General features: G+C 44.3%; 1 protein-coding gene across 2 annotated transcripts in view; it reads right to left on the bottom strand.

Moving 5' to 3' along the window:
* SMYD2 (SET and MYND domain containing 2) overlaps nucleotides 1-17,906 on the bottom strand; it is a 52,850-nt gene that overhangs the window by 16,273 nt on the left and 18,671 nt on the right. Inside the window, exons 1-5 of one of the 2 annotated variants that reach the window (XM_077157803.1) lie at nucleotides 17,332-17,773; nucleotides 17,151-17,214; nucleotides 6,819-6,929; nucleotides 4,154-4,214; nucleotides 3,135-3,259 (exon numbers count right to left, since the gene is read on the bottom strand). In XM_077157803.1, the coding sequence (XP_077013918.1) occupies nucleotides 3,135-3,259; nucleotides 4,154-4,214; nucleotides 6,819-6,914 (282 nt within the window). In that variant the 5' untranslated portion in view covers nucleotides 6,915-6,929; nucleotides 17,151-17,214; nucleotides 17,332-17,773. Of the gene's footprint in view, nucleotides 1-3,134; nucleotides 3,260-4,153; nucleotides 4,215-6,818; nucleotides 6,930-17,150; nucleotides 17,215-17,331; nucleotides 17,774-17,906 lie in introns of those variants that run through there. The other variant, XM_077157802.1, reaches the window with a different exon arrangement.

Raw genomic sequence — 17,906 nt, 5'->3', positions numbered from 1 at the left:
GAGTGAGGTGCCCCTACAGTGTCTGGTACCCATAAGGCAATAACAAAGATTTTCAGAAAGAATTTGACAACAATTTTCAAAACTGCTCTAGGTACAGGTGCCTGATGAACTCTGAGGTGGGGAGGGAACTTGCTCTTTTACTTCTCTGTCCCCTCTTCTGCAGCAAGAGCGGCTGCACCAGGTCTACAATTCCAGATTCCTTCAGGCTCCACCGACGACCCTCAGTCCCTCGGTGCCTCCCTGCTCCTCTTATATTGAAAGAGGGCGTGTGTTCCCTCATAAGCAAAGCCTTCTCGAAGCACGAGTGTCACTGCCGTTCTTTTCTAGGAGGTGGTGATGGCGTTCAGGACAGACTGCAGAGCAATCTGCTTGCCAGCTTCCCCTCCCTTCCAAAATATCCCTAGAGAAGCACAGTGAACTTGCATATTCAGAAAGATGCATGGGCCATAGTCCTTTTTTTCAAGTCAAATCAGGCGTAAGTGCCTTTGCTAAAGCAATTCCCGTAATTAGCATTTAGACGACATGTAGGCAGGCTGCACAACCAGAAATATACTTCCCAGCCATGCATATGTTCCCGGTGATTAAAACGCACCTCAATGCTGCAGGAGGAGCGCAGTCACCTTCTGCTGCCAGCTGCTGCCGGGCCACAAGTCAACCCACCACTCTCTCCCAGGAACTAAAGGGGGGGGAAGGGGCCAAGGGCAGGAACAGCTCAAACGCAGCTGAGGGCGGAGTAGCAGGACCCTTTTCAACTTGATAAATGAAAAAAAAGATACACGTGCATCTGTGTGTACGTGTGTGTGTGTCTGTATGAACACACACGTTCTCCGAATGGATAGCAGGATTTGATAGATATGAATACAAGGTTTACGAAGGAATTAATTACATACGTGTGTATATTTTTTAAAAGGCACATAAATGTGTTGATTTTCTGGCCAACCCAGACTTCCAAGACTGAATGTTCCCCACAATTCTACCTCCACCTGTGGGACGGAGCACCGAGATTTCTGATTGTGAGAACATGGTTCCACAACTACCACGCAACATCAAGAAACCCTAGCGGCAGGGATTGCTGTGCTGGAAGAAAAGTTACCTTCTTTCACAGCCAGAAGTGAAAAGAAGATGGTTGATATTTATGTCTTCTCTCCTGCTTTGTCGCGTAAGTGTGTCTTCTTCATTCCAGAAAACATCAATCGTGTACCCAATTTTCAGAAAAATCTGAAAGAAGCCGATTCCTCAACTTTTCACTGTCACCCAAAGCCACAGTACTGGGATCCACAGGAAAGTGTGTTACAAATCTAGGATCATATTATGAAAACCAGGGAGGCTTTTCATTATTAGTTCTTAACACATACTCACGACTTGCCTTTTTTTCCCGATTATAGCAATCACACAATAGGAATATGTCTAAGATATGCAAAAAGTTTACAGAGGAATTCACTGAACTGTTAATATTCTCTTAGGAGCTTGAAGTGGGCGGCAGAAGTGAGAAAACACTGTCACTTCTTCAAATGCGTCATTTTTTAAGTGGTAGAATTATGAGTGCTTTTCTCTTCTTTCTTCTTTTCAGTATATGTTAGACATGCTTATGGAGAAAACCTAGAGAATCACCCAACAGAAAAAGCAAAAAATTTCCACTACTCAGAAGAGAATTAATATGAAATTCCATTTAATCTTTTTTTAAGTGTGTTTTCATATTTCACACATTGTTTTTTCATCCTAGGACACTTACTGTTATATGTTCAGTACTTTCCTGTCTCTTTAGACGTTCTTGGAAATATAGTTTAGAGAGGCTACATAACCTTCCATCACATGAATATGACATTATTTAACCAATCAATGCCCTACCGCTGGCCATTTACCATAGTTCCTTTTTCTCTCTGACTTGTAAAAGAACCCTACTGTAAACATCTGTCCATAAGCTCCGATTTTTTCCTTAGGACAGACCCCCCCAGGAAGGGAATGACTGCATCAAAAGCTTACATAGGTGATGCTTATTGTATTCTCAGAAAAAGAAAACAGCTGTTCATGAGTGTCTACTCAACTCTTTTTTTGTATGTTGTATGGCGAGGGTCACATTTCATTCTTTTTCCCTGTGAGTATCCCATTATTGCAGCACCATATATTGATTTTTTGTGAGTGTGGGGGGGAGTGCACGGGCACTGAACCCAGGTCTCCCGCATTCCCACACTCTTTTATCCAGCTAGAGACTGAGTGCCAGGAGGTAAAGGCAGCTACCTGTGCCCAGGGACAGTATTCCTCTCTGTCAAGGAAGGCCACCTCCACAAGATGTCCAGCGTGGAGAGGACGAGGCTGGAGAGTGTGAAGGAGAGAAGTCCAGGCTGGCCAAGCCAGCACGGCCTCCCAGTCAACAGGCAGCTGAGGCAGCCACTCTGCAGGCACTGCCGAAGCCACCGCCGCCCCTTCCTTTCCTTGTTCGGATACGGCCCAAGCCTCGGCCTTCACACAAGACCTGGTTTCCTATTTTTACATCATGTTCAAGTTGCGATGATTTTCTCAACAGGATGTCTTAGCAATCGCCAAGAACAGCTTCCTACACCGATATCCACTGGTGCTCCTCTCCGGTGGTGAAGGCGCTTCCCCAGAGGGCCCCCTGCTTGGGGCAGCCCATGAGGCTCTGCTTATCAGTACAGTCTCAGGAGGAGATTTTTTTTTTAAAAACAAAACAAACAAACAAAAAAACCTCCAGCTAGGAAGGCATTTTCTGGTAGAATGAAGGTCTAAGAGGAGAAGAGTAAAATTTAATATAGGAACTTCAAATGGTCTTGTCTCCTCAAAGCTGAAAGCATGCAATGGTATGGCGCCATTGGCAACTCATCTGTTTTCACGAACTCTTTCCAGGGCAGAGGCAGAAGCGAATTTTTCTGGGCTCCACTCCTCCCTGAGGGCCCGCTCAGACAGGGGCCTGAGCTACCCAAGAGCAGCTGGCCAGGCTATGGCCAAACAGGGTGAAATGGGTCATGAGCCCCGCCATCCAGGGGTGCCATGAGCCCCGCCATCCAGGGGTGCCATCCTTCTCTTCCCATCCATTCACCCTCAATGCATATGCGCTGGGGAGAGGGCGCAGGGGGGGAAAGGCTTAACCTCAGTGCTACCTGATGCCACGATCGTACCTGTGCGAAAAGTGCCACCAGGCCATCACTGTCGGGGAATTCTAGGTGCTTGGAGTAAAAATGATGGAGAGCAGCGATGTCACTCTGGATTAACTCCTTCTTCTCGTTGTCTAACTTATCCAGATCTGTGGACAAACAATCAAATTCAGCACTTGCCAAGAAGAAAACCCTGGATTTCTAGCTACATCCTCCTCTTACTTTCAATGGCAAAGAGGAGAATCAAAAAATAACAGCCTGGGTCAAATCCCCAGACAGCAGTCTTCCCCCATCTCCTGGTCTTGTTGACAAACGAAAGCCTAGTGAAAACAAAGCATGTCACTCCGCAAAAGCATGTCACTCCACGTGGGCCACGGTGGCTCAGTGGTAAGAACGCTTGCCTGCCATACCAGAGAATGTGGGTTCGATTCCCGGTGCCTGCCCATGTTTTTTTTTTTTTGTTTTTTTTTTTTTAAAAAAAAGCATGTCGTCTCTTTCTTCCCTTCCTCTGACACGTGGAAGTCATTTTCAGACACGAAATTCCAACTGACCATTAGCAATGAGCTCAGAAATGAGCAGTGATGACTGATAATCAGCCTCAGCCCAATCAAGGGGCCCCCAAATGGCCCTGGAATCTGTGTCATTGTCAAGCAAGTGGACAACCCCTGATTTAATGCCTTCCGGTAAGGACATCAGCTGCTTACAGGACTGCAATTCAGCACAGATCCAAAAATATTCAGCATGCCACGAGAGCCAGCGGGAGCGCGCTCGGGACACAATAACTCATCTTGTGAGTTCCTTACCTTCCTTTAATTAGTTCCTAGTAATCCTGTCAACTCAGGGGGAAAAAAAAAGTTAAAATCATTTTTCAAAAATGGCACACAAGCCAAAATACAAACTAATAATTTAAAAACTCAGCCCCGCTTCCAAGGGCACAAGCTATTCCATTCTTTCTGCAATCTTCCCCCACCCGCATTATATGTATGGATAAAATAACTAACTCCGCAGCCCATCACTGAAAAATGTAAGGTCTTAGAACTTACGTGATTCAAACTCCTTCACAGCTAACAGTTTCTCTGAAGGTGTCCTCTCCGGGTGGATTTTCTAGTAATTGGGAAAGAAATCACACAGACGGAAATGTTAACACTCAGTGAAAGCAGAAAGCAGTGCTTTCACTTTTACATCACATGAAGAAGGAGCAACGGTACTCAATGAAGTAAAGAAAGCCATCCAAGGAGCCCACAACTTGGGCTCTGAGAGTGTTTGCCTGACGTCCAAATTCAAAACACTTTTTCAAAAGGCTTTCAAAGTGTCACCATTGTGACATCCCACATCCCCACCATCCTGATAATGCGAGGCACACAGTAGGCTCAAAAAATGCCTGTTAACGGGAAAGAATGATGGCTGGAAAACAACTTTTTTTTTAGAGCCCCTACTTAAAAGGACCGAGTCCACAGACAAGCCATCCTATTTATTATTTCTCCTTCTAAAAAGGAACAAAATCAAACCCCCCATCCATTTTACACTTTCTTTAAGCATAGGCTAAAATGATCTCAAATTCCGTGTTTCAAAAAGAACTCTTTTGGTTGTATCCGTGAGCCCAGATCCACTTGAAACGTGTTGCTAGCTTTGTTGTAGACGCCCCAAGAGGAGCTAACAATAGTAAACCTGCTAAGCTTTGAGGACATGAATAAACTTGGTGTTGACAAGAGTTCAAAAGCAGAGCTGAAGAGCTGGCCGGAGGCCGTGTCTTTTGTAATCTGGCTATTCAATGCGGGGATACAGGTGGTCTAGCCGGGCTCGTTCACCTCCCTCGTTAACATGTTAAGCTTCCCCTTGGTAGTTTGGTCGCCTGTCTCTCCTAATCCTTTGCGAGCTACTAGAATACAAATGGTCTGTTTTTCTAATCATCAAGTCCTATGGAGATGAAAAGATGGTCAGGTAGCTTTTCATTTAAATGGCCTTTAGTAGTAGGAGTAATTATAATAAAAGTTGAATGAGACTAGTATCAACTCATCATAGCATTTCAGACAAACATTTCAGTAGTTTTCTTTGGAACAGAAATCTTCCATTCACAGGATCTAGTTCTATAAGATTAGTACATCGTCTTGTCTGGGAAAGCTTTTCATTCAGGAAAGCACCCCAGGTCCCATGAATTCTTAATCACAACACCATAAGTGCCATCAATAAATCAGGGGGGACAAACGGGCCAGCAGATAGGTCATCCAACCCTCTCAAGATGCTTACGAGAGGGTCATGAGATGCAGATGCTTACAGATTGTTTCGCTCTTATTCTGGCACCCCCAACCCCACCCCATCCAATGAAGGCTCATTCACACCATTTCCCTCGGCCGGCCGTTTCTTCCCACTCAATACTCTGCATATGCTTCAAAATAATTATTAAAGGATCCAAATATTAACTGCTCCTCCTCCAGGCAAAGCAATTCTGATGTCTGATCTCCCTCTACAGGCAACCCTTGAATGGTTTTGGTACTCTGAGCTGGCCCAGTAACATTTAGCAAGCCCCTGACCTAAGTTGAAGATAAGGGAATGATGACTTCAGAGATCTGTAACGTTCTACTTTTGTTTATACAACCCAGAATCCTAACTTGGTCACAGGACAGACAAACGCTAATAGTGACAATCACATTTGGCTAGGATGAAAAAACTAGAAGATTTTAAAGAGGGTGGCGTGAGGTAGGCCGTAGGTATATGGAAGAGGTGAATGAAACGTTATCTTTGAAAGAGTCACAGTCCAGAGACCTTGCCACCAGTGTCCCATTGGCAAGAACCTATGTAGCTCAGTGGCAGACTGCTCGCCCTCCATGCAGGAGACCCGGGTTCGATTCCTGGACCATGCACCCCCCACCAAAAACCTGTATGGAAATATGTCTTCTGAGCTGCATGTAACCTGTTTCACTGTGTCATAAGGACAAGTCCTACGGCATGTTCCTATCCACCTTTGATTTTGGTCTTTCCAGGGGTCAGGGGTGTGTGATTGCCATACGATGGTCAGTAAAGGCTGGCCCAAGCCAGGGGGAGGGTGGTGAGTGATGCAGCCAGGACCGAAATCTTCAGTCCACATTATCTCTAGAGAAAACTGTTGAGACTCTCTGTTCCCACCAAGCATGCCACTTTCTTTCCTTCTTTCCCTTTCATTTTCCCCTCGCCCTCTCCCCTTAACTCTATTTCCACTTTTTCTCTCTTTGCATGTGCCAGTCTCGTTGCTCTCTAGATTTCCTTGCCTGCCTGTGCAAGGGCACGTGAGTACGGAGAGGTAAAGGGCAGAAAAATGCACAGGGCAGGGGGCACTCTCTATGCCAGAAAAGAAAGAGAACACTGCAAAGCTTTTACCCCAATCAGGCACACCAAGAAAGCTCTAACTATTTTGGGTCAGTTTTCCATGCCTTAAAAAGCCATGTTTCCCAATACAAACCTTTATCAATACACCCCAAGGAACTGAGGATGTAATAGCCACAGCCACGTTCCTGGTCTGAGCTTAGCAATATCCCAATTGCACAGGGCGAACCACAACCCAGCTGAAGCCTCAGGCGCGCCTCCCACCTTCACTGTCCCTACGGCTGTGGGACGAAAGAAGTTCAAGGACGGTCCACAGGAGATGGCCACCGCAGGTCAGCCACTCACCTTTCTGATCTTTAAGAAAAAAAATTAAATTAAATTCACTTGAACATGGTCTTATTTCCTCACCTGTTTGGCCAGAATCCTTGCCGTTAGCCTTACGGTCTCCGAGGGATTCCAGTTTTCTCCAAAAACAACCATGGGAGAACATTCCAGCTTGTGCATGGGCCAATCTTCTTTCTGGGAAGATTAAAAAAAAAAAAAAGTTCAAAACAAAAACCCCACTTGCACACCAGAATAAAGCGCACGGAGAGAGGCTGCAATAAGCTCCCCTCATGAGGGCCAAGTTAAATATGCTTCCTTTTGGAAAACATGAGGATGCTCACAAAGGCTAAAGCTCAAAACATCTTTTAGGATAGACATGATTGTGTAATCTTGACTCGGCCTGATGAAGGTTGTTGGGACAGGGACACTGGGTGTGTGCTTTTTTTTCATCAAGCACCTGACAGCTCTCTGCAGCCCCTCCTTACTCCAAACAACACATCACCTTTGCATTATCTGTCTGGACAGTGTCAGATCGCCGGGGTAGGCGCGCGACGGGACTGTGCCCAACGAACTGGCCCTGCCCTCTTACAGCTCCGCTCTGGCTGCTCTCACGTCAGGGCACACAACCTGGTGTGCACTTACACAGAGACAAGTTCCATTTTAGACGTGATTTTAAAAAAACAGAAATGAGAACTCTCTCAAGGACCCTCAACGTGTCAGGCAAGGGCAGCTATTAGGAATAGTTGGGAACACAGACTTTCTAAATATTTAATCCGTTGGTGAACGGGAAAACTGTATCACTTTTTTTTTTTTTGGGCATGGGCAGGCTTTGGGAATCGAACCCGGGTCTCCGGCGTGGCAGGTGAGAATGTGCCACTGAGCCACGGCTGCACCGCCCAAAAACCGTATTACTTTTTATCACACGTGTTGAAGTTTCCCTGCCCTGGGCAGAGGGGTGAAGGCAGGTGCTCTTTCTGGGACGGGTGGAGCTGCCATCAGCTGAGGCAGGGGAAGGCTAAGGGAGGAGAAGGACACGATGTGCTTCAGGGGCCAAGGAAAGGAAGTATTTTAAGGGGTGGGGAGTAAATGATTATGCACACGCTGGTGATGGCTTCAGTGTGAGATGACTGAGAACCGACTTGACTTTGATGAAAATCATTTTTGGTGGAGTCATGCGGGTGAGGACCTGACTAGAGTGGGTTCAAGAGCGAGTGGGGAGACACGGGAACTGGAAGAATTGGGGCAAAGGCACAGGGAGATGACGAGTTGGGGGTGAACTATTATTATTATATTTTAGATGGGAGCCATCAGAGCACATTTGTATATCAATGGAGTCCTCAGACACGCTCATCCTTGCACCTGGTACCCTTCAGCTCTTGCCGTGGCCTTCCCAGTCCCAGAAAATGGCATGTCTAATCTTACAGGTGCTCAGGCCAGAAACCCTGACTCTCCCTTGCTTCCTGTCTTTTGGGCACACATCATATTCAACTGTCAGACAAATCCTTGGTTTCTGTCCTCAGAATAGCTCTCCAGTCAGATCAATTCTACCCCCACTCCTATCCTTCCACCCCACTGCAGCCATCAACATCTCTCACCAGCATCCTGCTGTCCCCTCCTAACTGGGCCCCCCACAGACCCCTCTCAACAGAGCAGCCAAAGGGATCCTGTGAAACAAAACACAGCTCATACCAGCGCTGGGCTCAGATCCCTCCAATGGCTTCTCATCTCAGAGCAAATGGCAACGTCCTAGAAACGCTCCATTTGACCTCCTCTCCCACCACGCTCTCCCCTCCCCTCACTCCACTCTGTACCAAATAGGATTCTTGATGTTCCTTGAACACATCAAGCATGCTTCTACCTCAAGATCTTTTGCACTTGCTGTATTTCCTGGCTAAACCCTTTCCCCTAGATATCCATATGGCTCCTTCCCTCTCTCCCCCAAGCCTCTGCTCCAATGTCACCTGATCAAGATACTTGCCAAGATCATCCTATCTAAAATAGCACTTTTCCCATCACTCTCCCTTTCCCTTATTTTTCTTCTCGGTACTTCTGATCACCCAATATATTACATATGTAATAGTTTTTTTTTTTAGTTTACAACATGTCTCCCCTCCCCATTAAAATAAAGGAACACACTCTCTTTTGTTCACAGTTGTAACCTCAGAATTTATCACAGCATCTAACATTTCCTAAGTACCCAGTAAGTAAGTTACTAAATGAATGAAAATGCCTCCTAATCCCCTACCCTGCCCTCCACCCCTATCCCAAAAAGGAAGGACACAATGACACTTAATGATTTAACGCAGTATGCCATACAGCCCCTCGGCTCAAGCTCTGTGCCAAGATATTCCGCAGAGTTAAATAATGCTGTGCCGAATATAACTAAAAGCAGGGAGAGAAAGAAATTACAGGATTCATGTGAGGGAGAAGAGGTTCTGTTTTTTAGCCAAAACCTAAAAGGGGAGCATGGGGATGAGGCAAAGAGATAGAAACAGGAGGATCCAGCTTCCTGCAGACAAACCAGCTCTCTCTCCCACTACAAAGCAAAGACAAAAGACTAAGAAGGTTTCAGGGTACCTAAAGGAAATGGGGACCAGGACAGACAGATAATTCAACAACGATTGACACAGTGCCCACTATGACCCCAGGAACTTCAAGAAATGCACAGTTTAAGACAGGATCTCTGTGCCTGAAAGAACTCTGAGGTGCTGGTTTTCTGATTTACAGGTGCTGTCTTTAGCATTTAACAATGAATGCCGGAGAGAAAGAAGGAATCTGACAGTAACATTTGTTAAAATAATCAAATGCATTAGTTTACTCATTAATAGGATTAAATTATTAATGTAACCAATGTAAAATTAGTATGAATGTAATAGGGAAATAAAAAAATACTAATAATATTAACATAATTATAAATTAATATCAACATCCTCTTACCATCAGGGAATTCCCTGATACTGTGTCAAACTTTAGGGACACCCAAATCAATAGGCCACGCCCTTGATCATGAGGCTTACTCTTGTGAAGCTTATGTAGGCAGCAGAGAAGCTCAGACTACCTATAGGCATGCCTTAGAGTTACTTCTGGAGGACCTCTGTTGTTGCTCAGATGTGGCCTCAGTCTCTCTAAGCCCAACTCTGCAAGTGAAATCATTCTCCTCCCCTCTATGTGGGACATGACATCCAGGGGTGAAAGTCTCCCTGGTGACGTGGGAGAGGACTCCTAGGGATGAATCCAGACCTGGCACTGTGGGATCAACAATTACATCCTGACCAAAAGGGGGAAAAGAAATGTAATTAATAAAGTAACAGTGGTAGAGAGAGTCCAAATACAGTCGAGAGGCTACTCTGGAGGTTGCTCTTACACAAGCTTCAGTTAGACCTTGCTACCTATCATAACCTGTCAACTCCCAACCAGGACCATTCCAACTAATCCTAAAGAAAACCTAGGGCAATATATAAGATTCCACAAGGGTTCCAGGCATTAGAGTAACTTTCCAGAAACCTACAACCTCCAGATGGGTCCCTGGTCCAGATAAGTCCTGAAACCTAGCTCAGCCTCTCTAGAACATCAGAAAGTTCCATCTCCCCATCTCATATTAGTAACAGACCCTTCCAATATCAAATATTTAGAATTGCCATAGCCCAAACAAGGTCAAAGAGAGGTACTGAAAGATCAAAGGTGATGGTGGAATTATACATAGAAGACAGGACTTAAATGAATATGAATGCTGAATCATTAAATGGATATTTCTTTTAGTCTCCCGTATTTTAGAGCAGCTAGAAGTAAAAACCTAAAATTGTGAAATTGTAACCCATGTCAAAGTCTGAAATATGTTCCACAACTAATTGTGGTGCTGTGCTTTGAAATTTATAGCTTTTTTGATAATGTTATTTTTTCACAAAAAAAAGAAGGGAAAAAAGTCTATCGGGAAGATAAAAAAAGCATTTAAGCCCTCTAGCCTCTTACATTTTGGAGCAACTAGAAGGAAAAATGAGAGGATCGTATGGGAGCCGATGACAAACTCTGGAACCTATCCTGTAACCACTTTTTGAAGAGTACTTTGAGAACTGTTGCTTTTTTGTATATATGTTATACTATAAAGTTAAAAAGTTAAAAAAAAAAAAAAAAGCTGGCAAATGCCATAACGTAGGAGGTGAAAGGGAAGGTAGCCTGGTGTGTGTTTATCATGTATAAAGTAGAAAGCAGGTTATAAATTTATAAATTTATAAATAACAGGTTATAAATCTATCTCCTTGACTAGAGTTAAGCTTTTCATGGACAAAGATCATGTGTCATTTATGCTTGTGCAACGGGATGATATTTTGAAAAAATATATATATCTATCAACATCCTCAATGGGAAGGAAACTTAACCACAAGTGATGCTCTGTGAGAAAAGCAGAGTGCCAAGTGGGAAGAAAACTGGTCTGGGCTCAGGAAACCTCCATTCTTGTCCCGACTCTGCAACAAAGCAGCTGCGTGACTCTGGACAGGCCTCGCCGCCCCTCTAGGCCTGTATCCTTGGCTGTAAATAACATGATCTAAACTACTTAGAAGGCCCAGATTCTGAGTCTATGATTTTACACATAAAATCAACAGTGATAAACCAGATACAAAGCTTGAAGGCTGCTAGCAAGGGGAAGCCTTTCAGAAATGGTTCATCAAGCATTCCTTCAACATCACAGAGCTGTTTTGAGTATTAAATGAGCTAAGTTACTAAAAAGCACTAAGAACCATGCCTGGCACATAGTTAGCTCTCATTAAGGGTTGGTAACTGTTTACTGATTGGTTCATTCACTCATTCAACAATTCCCGCAACTGACCCGAGAGGTAGGGCTGAGAGACTGAAGCTTTGGCTTTCAGCAGTTTGGGACCATGTCAGAACCTAAGACAAAAGTAAGCGCGCCTCTAATTGGACACAGCCCAACAGACAGCTGTTAAATCACAGAGCTGGAGCAATTCAAGGGAATGAGGAATCATGCAAGTTTCATTGAGAGAAATTTTACCAGCATAATTTTAAGTTTTCACTTTCTTATTTGAAGGTGTACTAAGGAAGGAGTGAAACAGATGTACCTCAATGGCACCTCTCAGGTTCCATTAAAACAAAACAAAACAAAGGATAGCAATTGGTAGAAATGTCAGGTAGGTTTCAAATCTATCTTGATACAGCTTCTTCTATCACAGAGATATCTGTGTATCTTAGAGAAGATGAAGATTTTGCCCATAAGAAGTTACAAACAAGACTCGACAAGATTGAAAAAAAAAAGTTATGTCAACCTGATGAAAAGAAATGAATGTTATCAATTAATTATGGGCCTTTTCTCTCTTTTATTAATTAATTAATTTTTTGAGTACTCACAGTTTTGGTGGACAAGGAATAGTTTTTTCAATTCTTTATGTTTTTCTAAATATTTTTAAGGTCTTCTCAACCTTTTACTACTTTTCTTTGAGTCAATTTACTTCTCCTACTCTGACCATAATCCTTATAAAGTTTTGTGTAAACTAGGACCAAATTTTCCCATAAAATAATATACATATAAATACACAGAAAAGGTTCAGGAAGACATACACCAAAGTGTTACTGGTGATTTTCTCTGGAAGGGTAAGATTATGGATATCTTTTTATTCTCTTTTTAGTCTGTACCATTTTTTCCATAATGAACACAGATTATTTGGGTAAAATACTGGAATAAAATCTCTTTAAAAGTAATATATGGAGGATTTGCACTGATGCTAATTTTTTAAACTTGTAATTCATTTTTGGCCAATGTAAGAACTGCTCTGTAGGACTTTCATTTTTATGTCTGGGCAAAAATGCTAAAAAATGCATTAACACCTGCAAAATTATCTCCTGATACATCAACATTTCCAACACTGAAAGAAAAGAGTGATCGTTATGCCATTCAGTTTTCAGCTGAGCTCTCAAAACAAGCACAGTTTACTTCTAGATATACATGTATGAGATCTGAAAATGTGGGACAGCAAGAAAATGCCATAAGATTTCTGAGATGCCACTAACATTATTTTCCAGGGGAGAATGTTACTTTCAAGGGTAAAAGTGCAAAAGAAGTTAAGTATGGGCCGAACACCTTATATGGACATGACCGAGGCTGAACCAAATCCCTAGGACACTTTTCTCTTGTATCCCGACAAAAGAGTGACTAGTTGCACTGAGTCACTTATTACACAATTTCTCCTACTGGTGACGTGAAACGTTTAGAAAAAGGAGGACTCCAAGTTTCAGACGCTTCTTTTGGCTGGGTTAAGGGACTGGAGTGGATTTAACCAGGACTGAGCATATTTTCACTATTCATCCCTGAAGATGACACGGGCATTTATTAGGTGTTTTCTATACTTCAATTATTTTTTGGCCAATGTGAAAAGTCGAGAGCCTTCTCACACCTTTAGTCTTTCACATATGCTCGTTTCACCCCTACCAGGGCAAGTCCCTTTCCATGGTCAAAAGCAAACTCATAACCCCATCACTTCCACTTACAAAGCAAAAACAAGTTTTTTCTCCTTATTTGTTATAGCTAAGATACTCCAGGATGTCCTACTGCCCTATGATTACCCTACATAATAATTTCTATACCTTCTAAACTGTAGAACATGTCATGGCACAATTTAATGAAGTGGGATAAGTGACTGAACAGCATACGCAGCTTTCCAGGCATATTTATAAAAATAAATATATTTTCTTAAAACACACAGGTATCCCAAATAATAAGCCAAACTAAAAAGGAATTTCTATTTCTTTTATATTTTCCCCCTTTACTCTTTAATGCATTGTCAATTAAAATCTCTCCTCTGGCAGGATCATGCTGAGTCAAGTGAACTCAGGGGGAAGTAAACGAGGTAAGATATAACCAAACTGTAAAATAAAGCAGAATGCTAAAGCACTTCAGTAAGAGAGCGGGCTTGAGGGGAGTACACGACGACTAGATTCCCTAAGCTGTCTTGTTCTGTGGAGAGAGGAAACCCTCGGGAAGAAATTCATGCCTGAAGACTCTTGGAAATGTTTCTGGAGAAGCAATGACACGCGGAAGGGCCTTCCCCTTACATATCCATTGAAAGCCACTTCTATTTCTTTGACTTACTTCCATAGTGACTTGCTCTCCTGGAGAGCACTCGATATTCCCAGTGATGGGGTTGGAAAGTGGAGGCATTCCTCTGGTATTCTGGAAAGCCTAGACCCAGTTCTGTCACTGTGTGATCTTGAACAGTCAATCCAGCTCTCTGGACATGGTAAGGAAACCATGTCCTAACATATCTAATCGCTTCCTTATCTGATGACTCTACCTGATAACCTCTATTTCAACCCCACCACTACCGGTCACCTGACTTGGGCTGGCGGGCAGGATCTGGCGCTGAAGAAGGTCCACTTAATTACTCGCAGCTGAGAACCATGCTCTCTCGGGTAGAGAATCACTCAACAACCTTTCTCATCTCTGCTCTTTTTTGGTGCCACTTTTTACCCTTCGCCGAGCTTCTACTCCGATCGCATCCAAGCATTCCCTTAAACAGAGCCCTGAATACATTTTCATCTGGAGCCAATGCCCCAGATTCCTCCCTAATGATTTCATGTATGGAGTTCTTGTACCTCCCATCATTTCTAGGCACTTACACTTTTCAACCTTTATGACTACTATATCTCATTATAATATGCTGCTCCATACTTATTTAGTACTTCAGTACTAAAACATGAGAAACCGTAACAGCCATTAGCCTCTTCTTGCAGCAATAAAACCTAGATGAAACACAAATGAAATTTACAGGTCAAATCTGGCCAGCTGTCTCTAGAAATAGGGGCTGGAGGAGCTGTGTCATCACCGCTCAACCAGAAGGCTACTTTGATCACCAGATACCTAACGGGAACTTACAAAGTAGAACCGCAGAACTTCCCACCAGGGCTGAGAGGGCTCTGACCCAGGAACTGGACCAGAAGCTGGCAGAACTCCCGGCGGGAGGCTGGACACACAGGCTGCCCTGGCCAGAGGCCTGCGAACATTGGACACACATAACCGCGTATTCCATTCTGGGGCGCTTGGCTACCTAAGCCATCTTCTCATTGTGATTTTGTCTAAAGGGAGAGAATGTACAGACTGTCAAGGCTGCTTGTGGTAACGCAATAAGCAAGCTTTCCCGTAAACACAGGTTGGTGTATTTGGTTACTTTCCCAAGGGAAGGCTCCTCTCCCCATGTGCTAATAAATGAGGTTTCTGATCTTCTGGGGGGCAGAAGAACCCTAACGGCCACCTCAAGATCCCAACTTGGGGACCACAATGATTCATCAAATAGCATCACCTAGTGAGGCCCAATGGAAGACAGCTGGGCAGCCAGCGTGGGAAACCCACCAGCACCTCTGCATCTCACACATTCTGGTGTTCTATATTAATGAAGTGGTTAATCAGAACAGTTAAGATTCGTTTTATAGTAAAGATTATCACACAAATGCACACCCTTAAAGTCCTCAAGTTCTCAGGACCCCCTTCCATTCTCTTAAGTTAAAAAGAAAAATAAACCCCTTTAATCTAAAGCATACTGTTTTATTCTTTGTAATAAAGCTAAACTTCAAACCAGTCTGAATTATACAAATTTCACTGCACTGTAGGCTGTAATATTATTTATAATAACCCTTCACATCTATACAAAGGCGCACAGCTTATACAGAGCTCTCATCTCGATCCTATCACCTGACCCTTATACCCCATCACATGGACTCTACTGACCTCAGTTTACATTCAAAGAAACAGACTTTGCAGACAGTCTGTGATTTGCCAAGCTCACAGAGCTAGTCAGGAGCGGGGGGATCATGTCTTCCTCTTTTTCTGTGTTACTTCCCCTGAATTTGATTGCTTGCTTCTCTAAGGAAGCAGAACTCAATGTGTTAATTTTTGTAGACATGTTTAACTTACACCCAGGAACGGCTGACTCACCTGGCAGAGCTGGTCTCAAGCCCCATATTTCTCAGGCCCCTGCAAGCACTACAACACCGCAGCACTCTAATCCCGGAGTTCTCCATTCCCAGTTGGTTGGACCAAAGTTTGGTCTCTTTTGGAAAAAAGGCACATTTCCCGAAAACAGAACTGCAAGCCCCCTTTATGCTCCACTGTGACACAGGTTGGCTGCGGGAGCCAGCTGGGGGAAACACAGGAGGTGAGCTGCACAAATGCAGAGCCCAGGAAGGGGTTGGTCCCCCCCACCCCCCACTGCCCCAGGAGCCCATGTGGCCAGATCCCCAGAGGCAGATGAGGTATCAGGGCTCAGCGACCTCTCCCACTGCTAAGTAATGCCTTTTGGGGCCTTTCTGGGGCCAATGCACAGGGAGGTGAGAAAGAAAAGGAAGAGTGGGAAAAAAACGAAATAGATAATCAGAAGTAGATGAGGGTAACGTGGGTGTGGCAGGGGTGTGTGTGTGGGGGGGGCAGTACTGGATATGGAAAGACAACAACAAAAAAGAGGTATAGATAGGGAACAAATTCTTCCCGCCGTGGAGGGCCACCCTTTAATGACATCAGCATTTCCCAAAGTGCATTAATAATTTCCTTGAAAAAAAAAAAAAAAAGACTGTGCACAGGGGTCAAATAAGAAATGATGAGAAATTCATACACACATTAGCATATTAAAGACTCTGCAAAGTTCTGCAGTAAAGAGGCTGTGTTTCCCCAAACTGCACATGGGACGCGTTTTCTGTGGAATACCTATGAGCATTCTGTAGTATCTAGTATCAGAGTTGGGGAAATACCTATCAAGGCCTCCTCTAAGCTCCTCCTTAAGCTTCCATTCCCAAGCTGGGGAGTTCACTTAAGACTCTAACCCGTCAAACACAAGGAAACCAGCCCCTGAGCCCCTTCGCTTTGGCAGCTTCCGAGGCTCCAGCTCCAAGCACAACAGGTTTGGGGCGCAGCCAACCCTCCGGCCATATGGAAGCTGTGCCCGAGGCTCACCTAAATCTAGCTGAATCAGGCCGAATTAAAAAATCCCAAGGGCAAGGTGTGATCTAGGCTACAGGGATTTAGCTAATAAATACAGACCCATGATAAGAACAATTGGAAATTTTCAAGATAGCATTTTGACATTTTTATTTGCCATCTCTGTTTTTTCCATCATTTGCTGATGTCCTCAGGAGCAAATAGCCAACGTTGGTAACATACCTGTCCACATCTAACATGGGTCTCCGCAAGTCTTCTTACCTAATTAGACATTGCGCCTAATTTTCAGTCCTGCGCGAGGCACCCACACTGTTACTGCCCGTGAGTCCTGAGTCGGAACCACGAGGTGCCCAGCCACATCCTACACCACGAGAAGGACAGGCGAGCACGGGGGGATGCCACGGCAGGGAAGAGCAGGACATCGGGGCCCAGCTCCTCAGAGAACAGAGGGCCCCCCCACTACCAGTTGGCCCAGCACCTACCTGACACTCCACATTGCAGTAAAATGCCTGCTTGCATCTTCCGCATTTGGACAATCCTTCTTTCCTTAAAAACAGAAAGGGCACTGTCGTGACGAGAGGCACAGAAACGTGAAGCTGCACATGTTATCAGGCAATAATAAAAGCCATCTGGTAGGACAGCAGAGCCAAGATTTCCCCTTACCTTACTCTCCTACTGATAAGTGGTATTTTCCCAGGGGAGATTTTGACCAGATTCAGTCCTTGAGTAGGAATGAGTTAGTCAAAGAGTACACACACAAACATTTACCCCGTTCCCACCGCGTGAAGGACACTTTCCAAAGAAATGGAGGGCATGGTCTCTGACTCTGAGCGAACCTGGCCTGGGCAGCCCCAGCTGTTAACATTGCCAAAGAGAGACACAAATAAAACTATGTTGCAGATTTGACATCACAGAGCCAAAATGTTGGGGTACACCTATACTGGTGAGACTGCAAGGTGGGTGGCAAACCTTATCGTTTGGAGATTGCAGGTAATGCAGAGGATCGAGTTTTATTTAGTAGGTCAGCAGTTCAAATGTTGGCCAGAAAGGTAAGTTTCAAAACCCTGCAACCCAGCAAGGAGAGACATATTCCGGAACTAAATCTTCCCGGAGCTGCTACGTATACACACCTGTCTTGCCAGTGTACTATTTAGATGTGATTCTTCCGCCTCTTGGTAATTGGGTCAATTCTACCTGACCACGGCCCTAGTCTCGTCCCGCTTCCCGCAAAGACGGGG

Source organism: Tamandua tetradactyla, chromosome 4 (assembly GCF_023851605.1).
Source record: "Tamandua tetradactyla isolate mTamTet1 chromosome 4, mTamTet1.pri, whole genome shotgun sequence".
NCBI classification, from domain to species: Eukaryota; Metazoa; Chordata; class Mammalia; order Pilosa; family Myrmecophagidae; genus Tamandua; species Tamandua tetradactyla.
The sequence above is the reverse complement of the archived record's forward strand: the minus strand, read 5'-3'. Positions and strand labels throughout refer to the sequence as shown.